The sequence below is a fragment of the Neoarius graeffei genome, chromosome 1 (genome assembly GCF_027579695.1).
Source record: "Neoarius graeffei isolate fNeoGra1 chromosome 1, fNeoGra1.pri, whole genome shotgun sequence".
Classification (NCBI taxonomy): Eukaryota; Metazoa; Chordata; class Actinopteri; order Siluriformes; family Ariidae; genus Neoarius; species Neoarius graeffei.
The window spans coordinates 40,464,649-40,484,521 of NC_083569.1; the positions used below are offsets into that span (position 1 = coordinate 40,464,649).

Sequence of the window (19,873 nt, forward strand, 5' to 3'; positions counted from 1 at the left end):
TCAATAAGCTAATTAAGCTCTGGAATTTTGGTAAAAGTTACCTGAGAACTCAAATGTATTGGGGTGCCCAAACTTTCGCATGGTGTTCCTTTTCTTTTTACACTCTCCAATTGGTGTCTTTTCTTTTCCCCCACTCTCCAATTGTACAAAACAAAAATCCAGCCACTGGGGGTGCATAAGCGTACTCTTGGTGCTGGTCCCAAGACCGGATAAATTGGAGAGAGTTGCGTCAGGAAGGGCATCTGGCGTAAAACTGTGCCAAATCTAACATGCGGAATGAAAAGAGAAATGCCATACTGGATCGGTCCTGGCCCGGGTTAACAACGACCGCCTCTGGTACTGTTGGTCAACAGGGTACCGGTGGAAAAGTGTGCTACTGTTGCGCCAAAACGAAGAAGGAGAGAGAGGGGGGAGGCGTGTTAGGAGAAAGCGTGAAAGATGGAAGGGAAGGAGTTTAGAATTGAGGGTAGGAACACAATGTGGGAACACTGACTGGCAGAGTGAGAGAGGTAGCAGGTATGATGGAAAGAAGGAAGTTGGACATTGTGTGTGTGCAGGAGACGAGGTGGAAAGGAAGCAAGGCCAAGAACATTGGAGATGGATGCAAGTTGTTTTATTATGGAGTTGATGGAAAGAGAATTGGTGTTTGGTATTGTTTTAGCCTAGGTCACAACCGGACGTACGATTTTTTGGCCGTGCGATTTTTGGCGTTTCCCAAATCGCTGCGTTTTTTTTGTTCGTGGAGAAAGACGCACGTTGGCCGTAAGTTTGTCTTGCAACCTGAAAAAAACTTAAGCGCCCGTAGAGTTTGTTTGACATGACAAAGAACCTCTGCGGCCGGTCTGCGGCCAGTCTACGGCTCGAAAATCAGCACGTCACACGTGTGCCCTCCGTGCGTTTCTTGCACGTAGACCGGCCGTAGGAGCACGTACGGCCGGTTGTGACCTAAGCTTTTGAGGGGAGAGTTGGTCAGCAGTGTGATTGATGTGAAGAGGGTGTCAGATAGAGTGATGGGCATGAAGTTGGAGATTCAAGGAGTGGTAATGTTGTGTGCGTGTATGCCCCACAGGTTGGATGTGAGAATGAAGAGTCTTTCTGGGAAAAGATGGATGAAATGGTAGAAAGTATACCGAGGGAGGAGCGCATGCTTATAGGAGCAACTTTCAATGGACATGCTGGCGAGGGAAAACAGAGGAGATGAGGACGTGATTGGCAGATATGGTGTAAGAGAGAGAAATGTGGAAGGGCAAATGGTGGTTGATTTTTCAAAGAGGGTGAATTTGGCAATAGTCAATACATACAGTGCCTTGAAAAAGTATTCATACCCCTTTAACTTTTTCACATTTTTCCACCTTACAACCACGAACTTAAAAGTTTTTTTATTGAGATTTTATGTGATAGACCAACACAGAGTAGCACATAATTGTGAAGTGAAACGAAAATGATAAATGGTCTTCAAAATTTTAAACAAATAAAAATCTGAAAAATGTGGTGTGCATTAGTATTCAGCCCCCTTGCGTCAATACTTTGTAGAGCCACCTTTTGCTGCAATTACAGCTGCAAGTCTTTTGTGGTATGTCTCTACCAGCTTTGCACATCTAGACACTGAAATTTTTTGCCCATTCTTCTTTGCAAAATAGCTCAAGCTCAGCCAGATTGGATGGAGAGCGTCTGTGAACAGCAATTTTCAAGTCTTGCCACAGATGCTCAATGGGATTTAGGTCTGGACTTTGACTGGGCCATTCTAACACATGAATATTCTTTGATCTAAACCATTCCATTGTAGCTCTGGCTGGATGTTTAGGGTCATTGTCTTGCTGGAAGGTGAATCTCCTTCCCAGTCTCAAGTCTTTTGCAGCCTCCAACAGGTTTTCTTCCAGGATTGCCCTGTATTTAGCTCCATCCATCTTCCCATCAACTCTGACAAGCTTCCCTGTCCCTGCTGAAGAAAAGCATCCCCATAGCATGATGCTGCCACCACCATGTTTCACAGTGGGGATGGTGTGTGCAGGGTGATGAGCAGTGTTAGTTTTCCGCCGCACATAGCGCTTTGCATTTAGGCCAAAAAGTTCAACTTTGGTCTCATCTGACCAAAGCACCTTCTTCCACATGTTTGCTGCATCCCCTACGTGGCTTCTGGCAAACTGCAAACGGGACTTCTTACGCCTGTCTTTCAACAATGGCTTTCTTCTTGCCACTCTTCCAAAAAGGCCAGATTTGTGGAGTGTACGACTTAGGCTACATCCACACGACAACAGCAACGAGATTTTATTAAAAAAAAATATTGCGTCCACATGGGCAACGGATCAGTAAAATATCAGGTACATATGGCAACGCAACGCTTGCTGAAAACAATGCAATACACATGCCACACCTCTAGGGGCGCTGTAAGACGGTCCCATCGGAGACACCAGAACAATAGAAGTAGACGCATGCGCATAAACCCCTTCTTCTACCCGGTGTGAAGCACTGTCAGGAACAAACACACAAGAAGATGGCTGCGACTACGCGAGGAAATCGTGCCTTCTGTGTGTACAAATTAGTTTTATTAGTGTGCATAGTTTTATATAACTTAATTTTCTTATTGTGTGTGAACATTTTGAAAAGCATTTTTATCCAATAAAAAAAAAAAAAATTCAAGAAATGGTTCAGTTACTTGTTTATTTAAAAGAAAAGCTGTATACAAAAGTGAATGCAATGCAGTGGTTCATACAAAACAGCGAGAGTGCTGCTTGTTCTAGTCATGTGGTTGTGACGTCATCGTAAACAAATCCATTCTACTCATCCAGACGACTTCGCAACAGCGCCGTTGCCAGATTTTTCCACTCTGGCACTCTGGTTCTCAAAAAAATATCGTTGTGGGGCACCCAAAATGCCGGCGCCGTGTGGACGCCAGGCCGAAATGATAAACAATTTTATCAGATTCACCTGAATCCGTTGCCGTGTGGACAGGGCCTTATAGTTGTCCCGTGCACAGATTCTCCCACCTGAGCTGTGGATTTCTGCAGCTCCTCCAGAGTGATCATGGGCCTCTTGGCTGCTTCTCTGACCAGCGCTCTCCTTGCTCGCTCTGTCAGTTTAGGTGGACGGCCATGTCTTGGTAGGTTTGCAGTTGTGCTGTACTTTTTCCATTTTTGAATGATGGGTTGAACAGTGCTTCCTGAGATGTTCAGAGCTTGGGATATTTTTTTATAACCTAACCCTGCTTTAAACTTCTCCAGAACTTTATCCCTGACCTGTCTGGTGAGTTCTTTGGTCTTCATGATGCTGTTTGTTCTTCAGTGTTCTCCAACAAACCACTGAGGCCTTCACAGAACAAGTGTATTTATGCTGAGAGTAAATTACACACAGTAGGACTCTATTAACTAATTAGATGATGTCTGAAGGCAATTGATTGCACTGGATTGTATTTAGAGGTATCAGAGTACAGGGGGCTGAATACTAATGCACACCACATTTTTCAGATTTTTATTTGTTTAAAATTTTGAAGACCATTTATCATTTTCGTTTCACTTCACAATTATGTGCTACTCTGTGTTGGTCCATCACATAAAATCTCAATTAAAAAACAAAACAAAAAAAACCTTAAGCTCGTGGTTGTACGGTGGAAAAATGTGAAAAAGTTCAAGGGGTATGAATACTTTTTCAAGGCACTGTACTTCGAGAAGAAAGAGCAGCACAGGGTGACGTTTAAGAGTGAAGGAAGATCTACACAGGTGGACTACATATGGCCCTTTTCCACTACCCTTTTTCAGCTCACTTCAGCTCGCTTCAGCTCACTTCAGCCCGACACGGCTCGCATTTCGACTACCAAAAACCAGCACGACTCAGCTCGTTTCAGCCCTGCTTAGCCCCTAAAACTCGCACCGTTTTGGAGTGGGGCTGAAGCGAGCCAAGCCGTGCCGAGTGAGGTTGGGGGCGTGAGCAGACACTCCCCTGTGCACTGATTGGTGAGGAGGAGTGTCCTCACATGCCCACACACGCCCCGCGAGCGCGCTGGGATCTGTAAACACCGCAAACCCGGAAGGAGAATAATTACGAATTACGAGAATTTCTGAAGCCTTATGCGCCTCGCCTCATCTATACGCTCTTGCCAGTATCTGTCCGCGTTGTCGGTGACAACAAGCCACAGCACCAAGACCAGCAACACTAACGACTCCATGTCCTCCATGTTTATTGTTTACTCTCCGGGTTGTGAGACTACCGCTTAAAAGATCACTGATGTCACTGTTTGCGCTGCTTAACGACATCACCTGACGTCCACCCACTTTCGCTAACTCCACCCAATGTGTCCACCCACTTCCAGCCAGCACGGTTCAGCGCGGTTGTAGTCGAAATGCAACTCCAACAGCCCCGCTCAGCTCGACTCAGCCCGGCTCGACTCAGCCCGGCACGGCTCAGCCGCGTTTGTAGTGGAAAAGCGGCAATACTCTGCAGAAGGGGTAACCTGAAGGAGATTGGAGACTGTAAAGTGATGGCAGGGGAGTGTATAGCTAGACATCAAGTGGTCGTGTGCAGGAGAAGCTTGAAAGTGAAAAAGAAGAAGCGTGAAATAGTGGCGCCGAAGATTAAGTGGTGGAAACTAAAAGAGGTTGAACATTAGAACGAGTTTAGGGAAGAAATGAGACAAGCATTGAGTGGTCATGGAAGTCTGCCAGAAGATTTGAATACTACTGCTGTACTAGTAAGAGAGGCAGCAAGGAAGGTGCTAGGGTGGTCATCGGGAAGGAGAAAGGAAGACAAGGAGACATGGTGGTGGAACAAAGAAGTGCAGAGGGAAGAGGCTAGCAAAGAAGAATTGGGACGATCAGAGAGATGAGGAAAGCAGGCGGTTATACAGAGAGATGAGACAGAAGGCAAAAAGAGCGGTAGCGAAGGCAAAAGCAGATACATACCAGGAGTTGTACGAAAGACTGGAGACCAAAGAAGGAGAGAAAGACCTGTACAGACTGGCCAAGCAGAGAAACAGGGAAGCGAGGGATGTACAGCAGGTAAGAGTGATGAAAGATGTAAATGGAAATGTGCTGACAAACAAAGAGAGGGTATTAAAAAGGTGGAAAGAGTACTTTGAGGATTTATTAAATGAGGAGAATCCAAGAGAGAAAAGGTCAGATTCGTTGGAGACAGCAAATCAGGAAGCAGAGTTGGTTAGTAAGGATGAGGTGAGGGCAGCCATGAAAAGAATGAAGACTGGGAAAGCAGTCGAACCAAATGGGATCCCGATTGAGGCTTGGAGATGTTTGGGTGAGACGGCTGTGGAGTTCCTCACGAGACTGTTTAATAAGATCCTAGAGAATGAGAAAATGCCAAATGAATGGAGAGTGTGCTAGTCCCAATATACAAGAATAAGGGAGATGTACAGAGCTGCAGTAATTACAGAGGAATAAAATTGATGAGCCACACCATGAAGCTACGGGAAAGGGTATTGGAGGCGAGATTGAGAAGAGAGGTAGCAATCTGTGAACAGCAGTACGGGTTTATGCCAAGGAAGAGCACGTCGGATGCAATTTTTGCTTTAAGAAATGTTAATGGAGAAGTACAGGGAAGGCCAGAGAAAGCTACATTGTGTGTTTGTAGACCTGGAGAAGGCATACGATAGAGTGCTGAGAGATGAGTTATGGTATTGTATGAGAAAGTGTGGAGTAAATGAGAAGTATATTAGAGTGGTGCAAGACATGTATGAGAACAGTGAAACAGCAGTGAGGTGTGCAGTTGGAACGACTGAATGGTTCAAGGTGAAGGTGGGACTCCAAGGATCTTCTTTGAGTCCTTTCTTGTTTGCCATAGTGATGGATAGCTTGACGGACGAAGTGAGGCAAAAGTCACCATGGAACATGATGTTTGCGGATGATATTGTGATATGTGGTGAAAGTAGAAAGGAGGTTGAGCTGGGTTTGGAGAGATGGAGGTATGCATTGGAACGAAGAGGAATGAAGGTGAGCAGGAGCAAAACAGAATACATGTGCATCAATGAGAATGGGGATGAGAGTGTAGTGAAGATGCAAGGAGTAGACGTAAAGAAAGTTGGTGAATTCAAGTACCTGGGGTCAACTGTGCAGGAAAATGGGGGCTGCGATAGGGAGGTGAGAAAGAGAGTGCAGGCAGGGTGGAGCAGTTGGAGGAGGAGTTCGGGAGTCATTTGTGATAGGAAAGTCCCAGCAAAAGTGAAAAATAAGATGTATAAGACAGTAGTGAGACCAGCTGTGATGTATGGATTGGAGACCGTACCCTTAACGAAGAGACAGGAGGCAAAGTTGGAGGTGGCGGAGTTGAGGATGTTAAGGTTTGCGATGGGAGTGACAAGGTTGGACAGGATAAGGAACAAGCACATCAGAGGGACAGCGCATGTGGACAGCTTGGGAATTAAGCTAAGAGAGATGAGACTGAGATGGTATGGGCACATCCCAGTGGCGGCTGCTGGTTTTTAAAACAGGGGAAGCCCATTTTACGCATTCATCGTAAAACCTGTAGGCCGGATATCAAAGCATAGAAAAGTGTGCCCCATTAGCACAGTGAACTAGACAACCCTACCTAGTGGCAGAAAGTATTTTTGCTTGTACATTTCATGTTATAGTCTGGCTTGCCAGGCTAGTGCCTCATATCCTTAATCAAAAATATCAAACATCCAAAAATCACTGGCTATTCAACGAAGAGCCTTGAACATCATACCCTGATATGCAACACAGAGTCTTTAACACAACACCCAGCTGTGCAACACATCCTTGAACATCTTCTGCAACACAGTCTGGAAATTCATAACCAGGTAGGCTATGCAACACACAGAACCTTGAATATTATACCCAGGTATAACCTATAACACAGAGCCCACCATTCTCTTAACATTACTGAACAATATACACACTTCAGATTCATGAACATGAACACTATTTATACACAAATTCTGCCCTCCGCTCCTTTTCCAGAAAATGGTCTGTGACCCTGTCATACCAGCTGGTTGTGCTTTCCAGAGACTTCACCAATTTCTGTTAGCAGCTAGCACTGCAGATCCCAATAAGACTCAAGCTAGCCTACAACCAGATTGAACTACAAATGAAATAAACGAGTGAATTCACAAATGATCAAACTGATAGAATGGATGAAAGTTAACAAAGCACAAGGAGTAATATTTACATTTATTTACAGAGTAATGTACAGAGACATCAATGAGAAGAAACGTTTATATGAAAAGAAATTCGGACAGCACTTTGGCACACGACTACACTTTCTCGACATCCGCTAGGGACTGACTGATCATACTTCCGTGTTCCTCGCCGAAGTACCGCCCTCCTCATGTCTTTCAAACACTACCTCCAATAATCCTTTATCAGCCCGGCTTCTTGTCCCGCCCACTGTCTCGTTTAGTCCCAGAGAAGCCCGGCTTCCCTGGAAGTGACGATTTTGTTGATTTTAACCAATAACAACTAGCCGAAATTGGCTGTTCAGAGCCGTCTCGTAGACTGCAACGGATACCCGGCTGCCAGTCAGTGTTGCCAGATACTGCTGACGTTTTCCATCCCAAAATATGTTCAAAACCTGCCAAAATGCACTTAAAACCGCCCAATCTGGCAACACTGCTGCCAGTCCATAGAGCCCATTGAAATAAGAAAGGTTACAGCCTGGCAGCAAAGGTGATTCTCGTAGCGAACTGCAAGTTCGTCAGACATCACTCAAATAAGTTACAGGATAGTTATGAACATAAATACAATCTTGGGCATATATTATGTTATGCAAATTATTGTTTTAATGAGAATTCAACGTCGTAGACGCCGCAGTTTGGGGAGAGAATTTTAGGGGAAGCTCGGCTTCCCTTGTTGTCTCTGAGAAACCGCCCCTGGCACATCCTGAGAAGAGATGCAGAGCATGTTGGAAGGAGAATGTTGAGGATGGAACTGCCAGGCACACGAAAACAAGGAAGGGCAAAGAGGAGATACATGGATGTGGTGAGAGAGGACATGAAAGTGGCACTTTCATAAATGAGCACTTTTCAGATTAAAAAAGAAAACATAATGAAGGCTGCTGGGTTTTGGTGCAAAATTAAGACGCGAGTGTGACAGTCAAAGTGTCCAGAAGAACTGTGGCTGGTTCTGTAAGATGCTCAGTAAAACCTACAGCTCATTTCCTTATAAAACTGCACTCGCTGTACCGGAGACTTTTTTTTTTTAAAGCAAAGGCTCGTCTCACACCAAATACTGCTGTTTACAGTATTCTTTTAAATGTTGAAGCCATTTGCATTTCTTTACATGCCTAAGACTTTTGCACAGTACTATATATATATATATATATATATATATATATATATATATATATATATATATATACACACACACACACACACACACACACACACACACTAACAAAAAGCCGGTTTCCGATAGCAAATTTTCGATCCCACACGGGGATCTTCTTCGGGCACTGTACTTAAACATACAAATAACAGTACATAGAGCGAACAAGAAAAGACAGGAAATGAGGGACGGACATGCATACATACATACACATTCCAGAAAGCTATTAGTGTCAAAACATGAGCGAAGTGGTACGAATGACATTAAGCGAATAATTATGAAAAATCAAGTTCATCTAATCAAAAATAGCTAAAAGTTTACAATGGGAAACCGACCAATAAAGAACAGCGAGCCCAAGGCCAATCAGAAAAAGGGTTAGGAACAAGTGGCACGTGGGCCTCTAAGCCCATGTTTACATTAGACCGTATCAGCGGATCATCAGATTAACGTTTTAAAAACGATTAGTGTGCACACAGCAACACCAATACACGGATACGCTCGGCTCCGCAGGCATCCTGCGCTCCAAATCACTCCGCCCTGAACAGCGAGTGCCCTCTGGAGGGTGCGCACTCCGGCCCTGCGCAGCTCACACAGCGCGCAAGTGAAGTGCACGAGCCACGATTCGGGACTGAGCCGCTGTGTGTGTGATCCCAGCACATATCACTTACCACTTGCAAGTGGAAGGATGGCAAGCCTAAAGACAATCATAACTACACAATGGGCAGTATTTGCATCAGTATTTGCAGTATTTTTATACTTTTATACTCTTTAATGAAAGGTGATACAAGGCAGAAGTCCGCGCCGTTTTTCAGCAGTCGCGTCACATGACCAACGCCAGCGAATCAGGAAGGTGGATGTCACAGTGACGTTGTCCAATGACGGCGCCAGCTAGAGCTCAGCACAGCGTATCCGCGTATTCTCAATGTTTACACAGCACCGGACCAGACACGATCTGGATTGAATACGTGGACGCTGGCGGATTCCCGTTTCCCGGCGTTTCCAGGCGGTCTAATGTAAACGGACAGTGCATCCGCGAAGAAAACGAGACAGATACGGTCTAATGTAAACTTGCCCTAAGCTGACTACAGAAACCGTCATTAATATTCAGACCTGAAGGGCGCACTGTTTTTAGTTTCCAGATCCAATCTCTTTCTGCCTCAAGTAGATCCTGAGTTTTGGAACACACCTTGTACAATGGTGAAGGAAAAAGTTAGATTGAGAATGTCCATTCATAGTAAAATGTTCATACAACTGCATACAACCGTTACCTGAGTTTACCCTAGTGTTTCTAATAGCACTTTTATGATTATTAACACGAAGTCTAAACATTTTTGCCTGGCCAACATACTGGGCCTTACACAGGGTACAAGTGATAACGTAGATACAGTTGGTAGAGGCGCAGTTGGCCCCACTACTGACAAGGGCAAAAGTAGCTGTAGTTGTTGTACTAGTGATTGAAGTTTGTGAAGGAAGAATACTACAAATGTGACGACACGACTTTCCACATGGCCCACAAGAACCTTGTATAACTGAGTTAGTGTCTAGGTTGGGCAGCTTCACCCGTACCAGCAAATTACATAAAATTAAGGGGACGTCGGAAGCAGACCAAAGGCTTCTCAGGTACACACTCTTTCATTCTGCTGGAGCAATGGAGAACAGGGAGGTAGCGTGACAAAATACCATTAACGTCTGGAAGGCCGGGGCGATAGTCGAAAATGCACGGTACGCGATTGTCACTTTTCTTCATTTTAGGAGAGTCATCTGAAAAAAATGTTATTATAGCATGCTTAATCCGAGTTTTAACTTTGCATTTGCTGTAACCACATCTACAAAAAGGCTGCTCAAGTTCACAGAGACGATCTAACGCGGTATTGGCATTCGAGCATATGCATAAAATGCGAAGAGCCTGGCTGTACAGTAGACTACGCTTGACATGACCAGGGTGACAAGATGATGCCAGCAAAAATTGTCAGGTGTCAGTAGGTTTGATGAACAGGTCGGTATGGAAAGTACCTTCACTATCAAGTTTAACATAAATATCCCAAAAATTAACTCTAACAGGAGAATAATCCGCAGTAAACCTGATCGACGGGCGGATTTTATTTATACACACACACTTTTGCTATTCGAATCTGAACTACATTCCATCTGAATAACAAATATATTTTCTTCAAAACACTAAACTTAGCAGCCCAGAGGGAACTCTGCGCTGGGCTGCTCTACTTAGGCTGCTACCCCTGCGACCTGGATCCGGATAAGCGGTAGAGGATGGATGGAACACTAAACTTGTGGGTTTGTCCTCTGTCCTTTTGTGTAACTTGTACTTAGATTAGAAAAATGTGTGCTCAATCTATCAAATTTCAATTTCTCCTCCAAGCATATTCTAGCAGAAAAATAACTAGAGAGTAAATAATCCACTCCGTTCACGTTCATTGCACGTGTGACTGAGTCCGTAGCATGCCTACTGGTGACGTATTACAGAAAGTCACCAATATGGGCTAGAACATATTAACCTGCTGGAGCTCACAACTCGGCGGGCATGTCATGCTGTGTTGTCACGTGGCACAACTGTTGCTGCTTGCCTACATGAACCTACAGCAGAGAGCATCTCTGCCTCCAGCATGGGGCTCAGTTAGCCCACAGCCTCACTTCATATCATTCAGTGTGGTACTGGAACACTTGGTTTAAAAAAAAAAAACAACCTTTCCACAGATAATCCTCTTTAAAACGTTTATTAAACACATAAGATGCTGTGAATGCCCAAAATATGAAGCCTTTTATTGATTTTTATTTGACCTTTGAAAGACAGGAGGGGATTAGATACGTGCTACCCCCGATACCAACGAAACATTCCGAAAGTCCTTGTATACAGCCATTCATAAATGTTCAAGTAGTCTGAATGCAAACAGAGAGAGAAAAAAAAACCCTCGTCTGTTCCTGTGTCCGAAATCGCTCCCTACTCACTATATAATGTACTATATAGTGAGGTCGCCATTTTGTAGTGCTGTCCGAATGTATTGAGGTATTTCACTCACGTGACCAAGTCATGTGATGCTGCCATTTTGGACGGCACGGCTCGAATCAGTTTGAATGCGAGGAAGGTGACAAACGAAAAACATAAAAGAAAAAGGAGCGAGATGCAGAAAACACCTTCACTATCCAGCGACGTAGGGCATTTACAGGGCGAGCAGAGGGAGAGGTATTTGCAAAAATTGAGGTTAGCAGGCTTAGAGAACGACGTTTACCTGCTTCCACCAGGACTGTTCACTGACGTACGGAAGTACACGAAGCCCTCGTCTTTACCTGACTTCGGCCCACATAATCTGTATACCTATGTCGTTAAAAACCCATCGCCATACACAGGTATTGATCTGAAAGCGTATAAGAGTTTGGATGCCTACAAATATTTTGTGTCAGGCTGGGTAACATGCCTACATCAGCGGGTCGTCCCTGGAGCCGGTGGTCGCCATCTGATTACAGCTAAGGTTTGTTCACATTTTCATTTACTTTCGGTCCTCAGGATAAACAAAATGTTATTAAATGTCATTGAAATAACTTCTTAGTCTGTTGAGACATGGCCCGTTATAAATTTGCTGTTATCAGGCAATGACCAAGAACTGTATTATTAGGGTCGGTGTAGTTGTAGCAGTGTATTAGCAACTAGCTGTTAGCACTAGCTAATGTCAACAACATCGTAGCTGGTATGTTACTGTAGCAGTGTTTACGTTCAGTCATTTGGATGACTGTTAAAACCTTTCAGTCTCAAGTTTTTCCTTTACTGGATTTACTAGTTTACTGAGCCATCGCGCGCTCGCCGGCCAAGCCGGGAGCCATCGCGCGCTCGCCGTCCGCCAGCGCGCGCTAGCTCAGTAAACTAGTAAATCCAGTAAAGGAAAAACTTGAGACTGAAAGGTTTTAACAGTCATCCAAATGACTGAACGTAAACATTGCTACAGTAACATACCAGCTACTGTCGTTGACATTAGCTAGCTTGCCGTCCAAAATGGTGGACACCGGGGCGTCACGTGACCCTGTGACGTCAGGTGAAATACCTCAATAGTGAGCATTATTACACCCTATATAGTGCACTCAAAGTATCCCACAGTGCATCACGAAAAGTAGTGTACAACCGATGGTTACTAACCAAACAATATATCCCATCATGCATTGCGGTCGCGCTGAAAGAAATCAAAAGCCTCAAATTTGATTGAATAAAAGGCAGCGGAAAAAAAGAAAGTATTCAGCCTTGATTTAAAAGAACTGAAAGATGCAGCAGAAACAAAGTACTTTGTATTTATTAATGTGGGAAATGCGCCCAGTATAATATGGATTTATCACAAAAATGCACGCATGCATGTATTTATTATTTTGAAAACCCACCAGCCGACTGATCTGGCACGTTTTAATTGTGCGACAGTAATGACGTAAATAACGGTGTGGCAGAGTAGCGTCCGAAAGTGTTTTTTCATTTTATTAATGAGCTCACTATATAGTCCTCTATACAGTAATTCCCTATATAGTGAGCAGGGAGTCGTGAACGAGTGAGTGATTTCGGACACAGGGCATGGCTTGCTTTAGCTGTGTTGATCAGCTCTAACTATAGACTGTAGCAATGACGCAAAAATCTGGTTTCAGGTTGGGCTGGTGTTCCTGAATTGCAAGAAACAGCCCAGATCCCTGACGACCATGACAAGTTGAGAACGATTCTCACTACGCTTCTCTTGCATGGTCCATCCAAACAGGCTGAATGACTATTTACTCATCAACCGAGTGACATTTTGAAAACTTGCGTGCTCTTAATGTAACTGTAGTAACAAAGTGACAGTAAATCATTTGTAGATGCTTCGTTCTCCATGACCTGTAGAAGGGTGTGTATACATGCAGGTCTGCTTCAATGGCCTATTCATTTACAGCAAAGCAAGTAGCACAAAGCGACCTTTGAAGTGTCCTGTATAAGACTAGAGCGCGCACACAAACGTTTGAAAGATGAGATGATTTGCTGGCCCTGAAATTGCCTCAACAAATACACTAAGCTGTGGATAAAGAGAAATCTAACCAGAGATTTAACGTGATGGAGAGCTCACGATGGAGCAACTGACTTACAATGAAAAACCACATAAGCTAAAGTAACATTTTCAGCAGCTACTCACATTTATAGAGAAACAGAAAAAAAAAAAAGCACTAAATTCTGATTTCACTGAGGAACTGTGCCTCTTGTACCTTATTACACTAACTCATGATGTAATGTACACTGAAGGAAAATCTGCATTTTCTGTCAAATCAAAAGCACATACCAGGCAGCAGGTCTTGAAAGTCAGTGATGTATTCTCCGCTCCACTCGCGATGCTTGTTGCAGGCTACTTCCATCTCAAACGGCGTCACCACTGGCCTGTAGAACTCGCTAGAATCCAGCAGCGAGTTCTCTGGACAAGCGACTAACACGTACACATCAATCTCCAGGAAGTTGGCCAGCTTTGGTACATTGATCTTCCCCATCGCGAACATGTAGCTCTTCTTGCCAGCCTTGCGAATACTTTCTTTCAGCTGCTCAATGATGCTCAAGTAGTTGGCGACGCCCAACGTGCCCACCAAGATTCCCACCACGCTGGCATCCTTTGCCCGCTCAATGGCATAGTAGCGCTTCATCAGCGCTTTGTTGATGTTGATGGATTCAGCTCGACCTGTTGATGTGTCAGGGTTGAATGAACTGAAGGCGCAACGGTTCCACGTCATCATGAAGTTGGTGAGAGTAAGACCCTCGTGGCCAATGTAGAACATGCTGTAGTCGTCCACGTTTTTTCCTCGTTTTAAACCAAACTGCCGGCCAAATTTATGAACAAACCCGTCGCCCTGACAGTTTGAGTTATTGCTAACTTGGACAGGTCCATAAACCTGACCGTGTGAATGATCCACTCTGAGAACAGAGAACACGGCGTTGGGGTAGGTGTCACCCAAAAGCCTTTGGAAGTCATCTGATGAGAAACAAACATATATTTTAAAAAAAAGAAAAAAACACCTCTAAAAGCATTGCTATGAAGACAGTTGAGTTGCAGGGTGGAATAACATACCGTAGCAAGCTGAACTGACCAAAAAAAGACCAACTGCAAACTAATCACAAAAGAAAAACAAGAGTGCTCCGAGAGCACAATATCCCCTGCTGGCAACTATATCTATGCTATAAGGCCATAACTCTGGTAAAATGCGACTGAATTGAACGAAATTGCAATCTGCGTATTAGCAACATGTAACAAAGAATCCTGCCAAGTTTCGTGAAATTCCTCCAAAAATTGTGAGAGGAGTTGATTTCAGAAGGTGAGTACCTTTCCCGGGACGGACAGACATTGCCACGACATGATCCCCCTTCGGGCCTTTCGGCCAGCGGGGGATAAAAAGCGTTCCCTCAAGCTTTCTACGCAAGGAGATACTAATTAGGTTTGGATACGGGGTACTTCTTGAATGAACAGTGGGGCTTGTACATATAGCATACAGAATATCTTGCAAGGTTCTGCTGTCTTGTGAAACATTTTAAAATCCCAAATGAATGTTAAATTCATTGCAATATATACAGTAGCAGTCAAAAGTTTAGACACCCCTACTCATTCACAGGTTTTTCTGTATTTTGACTATTTTATACATCATAAAACAATACTCAAGACATCAAAACTATTGAATAACACATGGAATTATGTGGCAAACAAAAAAAAGTGTTAAAAAACAAAAACAAAATACATTTCATATTTTCGATTCTTGAAAGTAGCCAGCGTTTCCCTTGATGGTGCTTTACACACTGTCGGCATTATCTTAACCAGCTTCATGAATGCTTTTCAATTAACAAGTGCACCGTCAAAAGTTAATTAGTGCAATTTCTTGCCTTCTTAATGCGTTTAAGATCAAACAGTAAATAATAATAATAATAATACAGTAAATAGCCCTATTCCACAACTGTAGTGATCCATATTATGTCAAGAAGCGCTCAGCGAAGTAAAGAGAAACGACAGCCATCATTACTTTAAGACATGAAGTGTCTCAATTAATAAAAATAAAGAAAAAACAGTGAATTAGAAGGGGTGTCAAAACTTAACTGGTACTGTATTTCATCATATATTATTTTGAGTTAAAATTGTCAAGCTATTGTCATCTCATAATTTTGATTTAGTATTTTATTTTTCACATGATCTCATTAGTGAGACTTAATATTTAACACCACACAGTCGATCAAGAAGATACATTTCTTGGAATATCTGAGGTGCGTATAATAAGTTCATATTTTATTTTGTCTGCGCATTCTTAAAAGTTTGGTGTCCACATTTTTGACTGGTATAATACACGAGCCAAGCCTGGACAAATGGGTGGAGCTAATTATAGTGCAGACTACTGAATAATCGAATACAAAACTGTACTGATAACGTAAGACTTTTCGACTGGACAGTGCAGCACTGTACTGACTGTTTAGACGTCCTTATTCAAGAGGCAATGTCACAGTTTTATCATTCAGTTCAATCCTTCAAATTAGCTTTTGTTTGTTTCCTGACATTAACGTTTTCTTTTCACTAATTACCTTGGTTTTACACATCTTACCCATGATCCATATCAAATCCACCAGAGGTTAAATGCCAAATGGCGTCCTAATCGCTCGTGTGCTTGTTACACCGGGACGGTGCACACTACCATGGTGTACGATGTGCACATTAGAAAGCAATCTGAAATTCAGTCAGCCCTTCCTTTTTTTTTTTTTTGCGTGTTGGCACTGTTTAATAAAGATTGCATTTAAGCATATTTGTATTTGCACCCTGGTTGCACTCACTGCCATTACAGTGAACGTGCTGCGTTTCAGGCTCAACCGTTCACCCTGAGAGAGACGCTCTGCAGCACTACTCACATTTTAGTACGTTATACGTGATCTACCTGTTTTGCGTTTCATTTTCTTCCAAATAAATTCATTCGATCATCTATGAATACCATTTAACCCCTTGTGTTCATAACTAACTCACCATGTGGCACTGGTTGATGGAAAAGCATTGAGAATTGATAAAGCAGTTCCTCAGATTAAAGAAAAAAAAATCTGGAGTGATTTTATGAACCTACCTATAGCATGTGAATAGGTGACCTCATACAATATGATCACATGACTCTCAGTGTCAGGGTAGAGTTCTCTGAACACTGCAGCACACTCCTGCACATTGATGGGTCTCTTCCCGAACACATACATAAGGGGCAGACGTGTGGATGGACTGAGACACGAGCGGCCGTAGTGCACGATGCAGTCAGCGCCGACGTGCTCGGCAGCCACTTCATCCACACAGCAGCTGAGGAGGAGGAGAACCAAACGTGTGGAGCATGGTGACTTAGATCAGCTATTATAATGATAATGAGCTAAAACCAATGAGACCAGATTTTACCTGCCATAGGTGGTGTCACCTAAAATATATGTCTTTGCCTTGGTTTCTCTCTCTAATGCTGCAGAGACTGCAACACAATCTCCCAGAAGGTCATCAGGAAACTGCAAAGCTACCTGGATTCAATAAGAGATCATGCTGATTTACAGTAAAAATATACATAGATGCGAACATCTGATTTTAAAAACACAAAACACTGTGAAAACATTTTTCTGCCAATTCAAAGTTCACCTTTTTGAAATTGTTGCTGGTAATAAAGGAACAGGTCTCCTTGATCTGATAAAGCTCCTGTAGATCTTCAGGCCGGCTGCGTGATTCACTGTGGATCACGTTCACACTGCGCTGCAGCACCATCTCACTGTTACTGCTGAACACCTCAGTCATGGTGCTTAAGCAGTCGGGCTACATTCAGCACCTGGACAAGAGAGAGCAAAGTCAATGGCAGTAATTAAGTTAGGTGATCAGAACGTCTCTGGTTTCTAGGTGGAAAAATGTTGAACGTGAGCCTCTATAGTGATACTAATAAAAATCCATTCAGAATTTGATGTTCATTTAAAGCGCAACAGCAACTGACTGCAAGTCATCTTCCTGAAATTAAAGACTGTCTCTCTAAATAAGCTCAAACATTTGCAACCACATTTACAGACTCTAGTAAATTCACTTTAATGGAACTAATTCTAGTTTCTCATAATTAAATTAGCCCACATATGGTTACCGATTATTTTGGAAATGAGAAAAAATTCCAACAAAAGTCTAAAAGCCTAAAATGGAAAGGAACAAACTTTCACAGAGCTGGAAAGGTTTACTTGTAACAGTGAAAACCAAAAATCAGAAACAGAACAAACACCAAAAGAAGTGGAAAAGAGAGAGAGAGACAGCGCTGAGAAAGACAAGTGGAAGAAAAGTCCATATTTATATCACATTTGGAAGCTTTCACTGCTGAAAACATTACTGTTATAATGTATGAACCTGAGCAAAAACCTGGCTGCATATACAGTATATAAAAGTACTGTGCAGAAACTCAGGCAGAGAAATGCTGAACAGAAGACTTCAGAAATAAGGAAATTAAATCATTCGATTTTATCAGAATCAAGTTTATTACCAAGTATGTGTAGTATTTAAAAGAAAAATACTACAGAGTGCAGTAAACAGTTAAACAAAGTCAATATTTCACGTGGTGACCATTTGCCTTTTTTTTTTTTAAAGTAGTCTCAGGGGCGGCACGGTGGTGTAGTGGTTAGCGCTGTCGCCTCACAGCAAGAAGGTCCGGGTTCGAGCCCCGTGGCCGGCGAGGGCCTTTCTGTGCGGAGTTTGCATGTTCTCCCCGTGTCCGCGTGGGTTTCCTCCGGGTGCTCCGGTTTCCCCCACAGTCCAAAGACATGCAGGTTAGGTTAACTGGTGACTCTAAATTGAGCGTAGGTGTGAATGTGAATGGTTGTCTGTGTCTATGTGTCAGCCCTGTGATGACCTGGCGACTTGTCCAGGGTGTACCCCGCCTTTCGCCCGTAGTCAGCTGGGATAGGCTCCAGCTTGCCTGCGACCCTGTAGAAGGATAAAGCGGCTAGAGATAATGAGATGAGAAGTAGTCTCAGGTACAGCGAGTGCAGTTGGATAATGAAATGAGCTGTAGGTTTTACTGAGCATCTTACAGAACCAGCCGCAGTGCTTCTGGACACTTTGACTGTCACACTCGCTTCTTAATTTTTCACCAAAACCCAGCAGCCTTCATTCTGTTTTTTTTTTTTTTTTATCTGAAAAGTGGTCTCTTATGTAATACGCTGCTCAGATACAAACATCCCCCCGTAACTTTTAATTTTGCAGCAAAACCCAGTAGCCTTCATTATGTTTTTGTCTGAAAAGTGTCTCATATAATAGCCTGCTTTCTTTGACATACAACGTTACAGATTATTATTAAGAAAATTCATGTTTTAAAATCTTAAAATATTTTCTACTGGCTTGATAATGTCATAAAATAAAATCTATACAAAGATTGTACAAAAAAAAAAGAGGTTGCCTAAGACTTCTGCATAGAACTCTCTCATACATAACTCTCTCTCTCTCTCACACACACACACACACACACACAGATGGTATATGTAGTTAGATTAGTGAATAGTTTCGTTTTACATTTAAAAATACAAAAAAATAAATGACTCGAAGATTATTTTGTCTTTTCTGTATCACTGTATCAAAGGAAACCCTTCCACCTCCTTTAACCTTCTAAAGTTGTGAGATGTTTTCAGGATGTTTCTCTTTGAAAACATGTTAAACTACACCCAGGCAACTGAGAAACCGAACATCAAGCACAAACAGACAGGTCTGAGTTTCCCAAAAGCATCGTAGCACAAAGATCATCGTTAAATGGTAAAGCAAGCAGCACAACGAACACTCTCTCCCCTAGTTAAGCTGCTCTCAGTGTTAAGAGACTTATAGGAAACCCAGCTCACATCTAACCATGGACGAGATTCAACGCCACGAGTGAAAAATATATTTACATTTAACAAAATGAAGACAAATCCAACAAAAAACTGCATGCTGCAACTTACAAACTATATAAATTTGTTGTACATACTAAAATTAAAGCTCATGGTCCAATAAAATCAGCTTCCACGTGAAAAGAGCTGCACTGCACTTCACTTCCGGGATGTGGTCTTCTTCGACGAATTTAGCCGCACTACTCCAGCGCACTGCTGCCCTCTGGTGGACCACAGGAACAGTGCGTCTCAAACCAGGAGCTATTTCCGGGATCTCATTAGTTTATAAAAGGGACTCGATTTACTGGAACACTGACCTTCAGGACTCTTCTGGAAAAACACTTTAACGTCACACGCATACAAACTACAGCATCAAGGCAGAACACTGGGCTCTTATGCCCATATACACACACAGTCAAGCCCAAAATTATTCATACCCCTGGCAAATTTTGACTTAAAGTTACTTTTATTCAACGAGCAAGGTTTTCTTTGACTGGAAATGACACCGGCGTCTCCCAGAAGATAAGACGATGTTCAAGAGGCATCATTGTGGAAAAAATTATTTCTTAGCTTTTATTTAGGGCGGCACGGTCGTGTAGTGGTTAGCGCTGTTGCCTCATAGCAAGAAGGTCCGGGTTCGAGCCCCATGGCCGGCGAGGGCCTTTCTGTGCGGAGTTTGCATGTTCTCCGCGTGGGTTTCCTCCGGGTGCTCCGGTTT

At 43.1% G+C, this 19,873-nt stretch overlaps 1 protein-coding gene across 2 annotated transcripts in view; it reads right to left on the reverse strand.

Annotated features, from left to right (window-relative positions):
* dph2 (diphthamide biosynthesis 2) overlaps nucleotides 1-19,336 on the reverse strand; it is a 23,377-nt gene extending 4,041 nt beyond the window's left edge. Inside the window, exons 1-5 of one of the 2 annotated variants that reach the window (XM_060931705.1) lie at nucleotides 19,254-19,336; nucleotides 16,913-17,096; nucleotides 16,685-16,797; nucleotides 16,371-16,591; nucleotides 13,580-14,257 (exon numbers count right to left, since the gene is read on the reverse strand). In XM_060931705.1, the coding sequence (XP_060787688.1) occupies nucleotides 13,580-14,257; nucleotides 16,371-16,591; nucleotides 16,685-16,797; nucleotides 16,913-17,065 (1,165 nt within the window). In that variant the 5' untranslated portion in view covers nucleotides 17,066-17,096; nucleotides 19,254-19,336. Of the gene's footprint in view, nucleotides 1-13,579; nucleotides 14,258-16,370; nucleotides 16,592-16,684; nucleotides 16,798-16,912; nucleotides 17,097-19,227 lie in introns of both variants that reach the window. The other variant, XM_060931714.1, reaches the window with a different exon arrangement.
* Between the last annotated feature and the right edge of the window lie 537 nt (nucleotides 19,337-19,873).